The 5,230-nt window shown below is 33.3% G+C and overlaps 3 protein-coding genes across 3 annotated transcripts in view; all 3 read left to right on the forward strand.

The window, feature by feature from the left end:
- Positions 1-367: 367 nt before the first annotated feature.
- Positions 368-1,309, forward strand: LOC109587663 (dymeclin-like). The gene is made up of 4 exons (XM_020003886.1): positions 368-498; positions 555-734; positions 829-945; positions 999-1,309. The coding sequence occupies exons 2-4, from the start codon at positions 588-590 to the stop codon at positions 1,131-1,133; spliced, it is 399 nt and encodes a 132-aa protein (XP_019859445.1). The 5' UTR covers positions 368-498; positions 555-587; the 3' UTR covers positions 1,134-1,309.
- Positions 1,310-1,473: 164 nt separating this feature from the next.
- On the forward strand, positions 1,474-2,116 carry LOC109587664 (uncharacterized). The gene is made up of 2 exons (XM_020003887.1): positions 1,474-1,566; positions 1,612-2,116. Exons 1-2 carry the CDS (start codon positions 1,542-1,544, stop codon positions 1,956-1,958), a joined length of 372 nt encoding a protein of 123 aa, XP_019859446.1. The 5' UTR covers positions 1,474-1,541; the 3' UTR covers positions 1,959-2,116.
- A 2,363-nt stretch (positions 2,117-4,479) lies between these two features.
- Positions 4,480-5,230, forward strand: part of LOC109587661 (ubiquitin carboxyl-terminal hydrolase 47-like) — a 2,609-nt gene continuing 1,858 nt past the window's right edge. The window contains exons 1-6 of the mRNA XM_020003884.1: positions 4,480-4,509; positions 4,560-4,664; positions 4,705-4,803; positions 4,849-4,963; positions 5,013-5,128; positions 5,206-5,227. Of these exons, the coding sequence (XP_019859443.1) occupies positions 4,501-4,509; positions 4,560-4,664; positions 4,705-4,803; positions 4,849-4,963; positions 5,013-5,128; positions 5,206-5,227 (466 nt within the window). The 5' untranslated portion in view covers positions 4,480-4,500. The remainder of the gene's footprint in view (positions 4,510-4,559; positions 4,665-4,704; positions 4,804-4,848; positions 4,964-5,012; positions 5,129-5,205; positions 5,228-5,230) is intronic.

Below are 5,230 nucleotides of genomic sequence, written 5' to 3' on the forward strand. Positions count from 1 at the left end.
GAAAAAACCATGGGCTATAGTCTTGGGTATTTTTCAGATTTTTGTATATTTCTTAAAATTGCCATAACTCGAAAAATATTTGTCAGAATCAGCTCAAACTTTCTACACAGCATAAGGACATCAATATGTATCAGAAAATGTAATAAAAATTTTTGGTGATTTCGGAGCTATTTTTTGGAAAAAACCATGCAGCCTTGGGTATTTTTCAGATTTTGGCATAATTCTTAAAATGGCCGTAACTCGAAAAATTTTTGTCAGAATCAGCTCAAACTTTCTACACAGCATAAGGACATCAATGTGTATCAGAAAATGTAATAAAAATTTGGGGTTGCTATTACTCTCTCTCTCTCTCTCTCTCTCTCTCTCTCTTTCTTCAGTTTATTTCGTGTACTGAGTAGGAAGTATCTTAAATCCAAAGGAGAGCCAATACCAGCAATAACTGGAGCCCAACCCACCAGCCCAACCACACCTACTTCACCTACCACACCCACAGAACTGGTAAGTATAATAATAATAATATTAATGATTTAATTAATGATGGGTGTCGTTTATAGGCTGACACAGAGACACTGCAGGAGATATTGTTGATGTTATTAGAAATCATAAATTCGAGTTTAACGTACACTCTACATGTTAATCCTCACTTTGTGTATTCACTGCTTTATCAACGAGAGATTTTCACACCTTATCATGGACGACCTGGCTTTATAGACCTGGTTAATAATATTGAAATGGTAAGAGAGAGAGAGAGGGGGGAGGAGAGAGAGAGAGGGGAGGGAGGGAGGGAGAGGGAGAGAAAGAGGTTGATAGATCCTTGTTTTTGTGTAGGTTATTACATTTTTTGCAAATAATGTCGAGAGGGATGGCACTCCTCCATTTTCTGCTCAATTCGTGACTGATATCATTAAGAAATATTCAAAAACATGGCCAAGAAGCAGATTAAGAGTAAATGAAAAAGGAAAAAATATATACAGTACTTTTATTCTTCTCTCTCATAGAAATTTTCTGAGTTAAAGTTCCGTTATGTTGAAGAGTCCCAACCTGATGAGTTCTTTGTTCCTTATGTTTGGTCATTAGTTCAAAAACACTCGCACATACACTTTGAAATTAATAGAAAATCATCACCAACATGATACCCTCTTGCCCACAGATCTTTGTGTTTCTTTATCTTCTTTCTCTGTTGCACACACTAACTCTTTTCTCCCTCCTCCCTCTCTCTCTCTCTCTCCTTCCTCTTCTCATATAATTCTTCCTAATAGGATAGTAATGTCACTATTGGTTTAAGTGTGATTAATTAATTATATCAAAATAATTTTTGTATTTATAGAGTACGTCCTGCTGTACTACTTAAACCAATATCTTATTAGTTTTTGCAGTAGTGCAGGTAATATGTAGCTGCAGGAGTCCATGATGAGTATAGTAACACTACTCATCATGGACAGAGTGATGTAATCATAGATGTGATTTACAGCATTGCATTCCAGGGTTTCCCCAATTCCAAAAATATTTTAGCCCCACCCATTTTAAAGGAAACTACAGAGATGGCCACTAGTGAAACTTGTCTAGGTACATTCTTAGTTCTAAATCCACTCTTTTGATGTTTACCTTTAGATATTGGTGACTTGATTGATGTTCTTGACTTGTTGAAGAAATGTAGCTTTCAAAGGACAAAGTGGCAAGAGCTGGGACTGAGACTAGGACTACTGAAAGATACACTGGAAGCCATTAAAGCAGAGCAACATGGTGATGTGAATCAATGCTTGACAGAGTGTCTCTCTCAATGGCTACGTAGAGCTGATAATGTTGACAGTAGAGGAGGAGCGAACTTGGACTCACTGTCAGATGCTCTAGGATCTATGAATGAAACTGCTGTAGCTGAGAAGTTAAGTGAGTCAACCATAACTGTATGTAACTATAACCATTGTATTTTCTATCATAGAACATCATGCTCTTATTAATATTTTTAATAATCGTCATACTGTCCTGTCTCAGTCTCTTTGTGATCCTGTTAGTATTGCTTGGTTACTTTATGGTGAACGTATGTTAACACAAGAAGCAGTTAGTAGAGTGGTGTCAGCTAGTCCCTCTATTCCTAATCAACGTGAGGCTCTATTAACTGCTGTCAAAGAAGCTGTTCAAACTGATCCCAACAGTTTACATACATTTGCTAATGTATTGTGTACAATCAGTACTAATGTATCACTGGGACAAACTATACTGGATGATATTAGTGAGTATGATAATAATAATGGTGTCGTTGCATGATGTCATGTTGTTAATTAAACTGATCTTTATGGTTTAGGTAAGTATTTTCCTACTCCTGAAGTAAGTGTGGTTCCTGAGACTATTAAAGATCATGGTGTAGTTCCACAAGGTAATAATTATTATTTAATTAATTGATAATACATTCATTAATATTTATAGATAATACAAGTACTGATGAAACTAAGGCACCAGCTCATACACAATCTGGTATCTCATAAACATGGCAATAAAATGAATTGATACATTTATTCTTTGATTCATAGTCACGTCTAGTCCTTCTGATGGAGCAGTTGTTAGTAATTCATCTTCACAGCCTTTATCACCTCAAGGTAGCATTGAGTTTATTATCTGCATCTATTATTAATACTTTAATGTACATGTAGTTGAAATACCTGTTCCAATGCATTTACTTCAAGATTTTAAATTAATGCAATCTTCTTACACAAGGATGTTTTATAATGTTTGCAAGATTTTAAAAAGAAAACTGAATGTGGATGACATCAAGGAATTCCTGTCTTATTATAGTGTCACCTTTCGTAAAAAAGTAGAGCAGTGTTCAGATATTTCTAGCATCCTTCATCATGTTAAAGACGAGTGTTCACTAACCGATGTTACTCTCCTTTATAGCATAGTAGAAGAAATGGAGATCATTGAAGCAAAGGAACGCATTGAGACATATAGAGCAGAGTTGAAGGAATTTTACAAATCAATCTCAGTTAGTCTTTGTCTGGAAAAAAGATTTGGCTCTTTTCCTCATCTGAAGTGTGAAACCGTTACCTTTATTTTTGACTGGAAGCCTGAAGATTATTTGTTGCAGGATATCAAGGGTGTTTTGTCTAAAGTATCCGGTAAACTACTGAGGATTGAGTATATAGAGCCTAACAAATCAATATGTGTCACTTGCTCGTTTCCTTTCTCTGATGTTGGGTTTACTGTATTGAGGATGATAGAGAATATTCATATGCTAATGGGACAAGGATTAAAGAAACTGACTATTGGTAACTTAACATTATGGAGGAGACAAGATGTTAGACTAAAGGTACATAATATGAATAATTGAATATTGTTTTATGAATATTGTATTGTATAGGAACTAAAAGAAAAGGATCAAGACTTACTACAGCACACAGAGGTATAGTTTGAGTTTTAAATGTACATGTAATAATGTATTGCTAAAAAGAATCGACATTACGTTATTACAAGATGATGTAATGTTGTTTTTTTACAGGTTATTTCTTATATTATACTTGAAGAAACTGAATATAAACTAAGAGATGCTATCAGTAGCAAAGAGAAGGTATGTCATACTATACCAGACTGTGCAATGACTAGTGAAAGTTCACACTACTTGCAACTGTTCCTCTTATGTTTGCTGTGTAAAGTTATTAAATGTACATGTACACCACATTGCATGCATAGTTGCTGTTCAGTTATGCACGTAAGTAAAATGATCTTTCTTTGTACATTATAGGAAACAATTACTTTAAAACAAGAATTATCAACAATGACAGTACCTGAGGTAAGCTATAGTACACTATTATTGCACTGTCATCATGTAAACAAATAATTTATGACTCCTAACACATTTTTATCACATATTTTATTTTAATATGAATTTTATAATTATTAGGAAGAATTATTATTGTTTGTTCAAAGTGATACTGAATCAGTAAAAGAAGTTGAGGTATAATATCTCACTAGTTTGTATTAATTATAATAATTATTAATAGGAAGAGCCACTTTATGAAGAGTTGACTGTATTGAGGTCTCAGTTTAATGAGATGCAAAAAGAAAACAAAGAATTGTCAGACAAAATATCAAAAATTAAGATTGAGCATATGAGGTCACTTGCTATTAATACTGATTCGGGTTAGAGTAGTTGTATTATTTATAATAATAATCATATAATTAATTATAAAGCTGCTAGCAGAGTGAGAAGAGGAATGTCTCTTGAAATTGATGACTGCAAATTTCAACTTAAAGCAATGACAAGTCCAGACTATCAGCCATTAGTAGATAATAAAAGAATAATAGAGAAATTACAAGAAAGAATAACATTATTGAATATTGAACTAATGACTGTAAGAGAACACAAGGAGAGGATTATGAAAGATGTTGAAGGTTTTATTGATGATGTGTGTCATCATTAATTTTGATTGTTGAAATATTTTCATAGATTTGAAAGAGATTGAGGAGAAGAGACAGAGAGAAAAGAAGCGAAAAATTAAAAAAGAAATGTGTTTGGTATATACTAGAGTGAGACAGATCAACTATCTACTTACTTTATTTTACAGATTTATTTATCTTGCAATGATCCTGTTACTGGTAAATTAACAAGCTCATTTCTTAATGTTCATAAAGATGAATTACTACCCAGTGTACTGGATAAAGCTTATGAGGTTTGGCTGTTTATATCATTTTTGTTCATTTCTTTATCAGTTAATGGGATTAGCTCCTCATATTCCTATTGAGAGATGTCGTTTAGTTGAATATAATATTAAAGATAAAGTAATGGATCAGTCCTTTGATCTTGATGAGGTAATTAAATTTTATGTATCCTATTTGTTATAATTATAGATTTAGTTTCAGCATCAAACTATTGGGCAAATTGTAGGCAGTGCTAGAGTTCATTCTTCTTTTAAATTATTCTTAGAAACTCGCAAAGAAAATGAAACTTTTAAAAAATACAGTCATGGAGGTGTGCTTTGTTACCATATGACAATGTTTCAATGTGTTTGATGGTGTAGGTATTAATCTAAAGGTATCAGTGGTTAATCTGTCAACTGGTGAAGTAGGACCAGCTAAACCAGTGAGAGGGGAAGAAGGTTGGACTGTTGGAGAATTAAAACAACATATAGGAGAAGTAAGAGGAAGGATATACTGTCATTTAATATTGTTACTCTCTTCCCCTCCCTTACTTGATCTGATGCATTTCTTTAGTTATTTAATATCAGTTTATCATGTA

This window comes from Amphimedon queenslandica, unplaced genomic scaffold, assembly GCF_000090795.2.
Source record: "Amphimedon queenslandica unplaced genomic scaffold, v1.1 AMPQUscaffold_12490, whole genome shotgun sequence".
NCBI lineage: Eukaryota > Metazoa > Porifera > Demospongiae > Haplosclerida > Niphatidae > Amphimedon > Amphimedon queenslandica.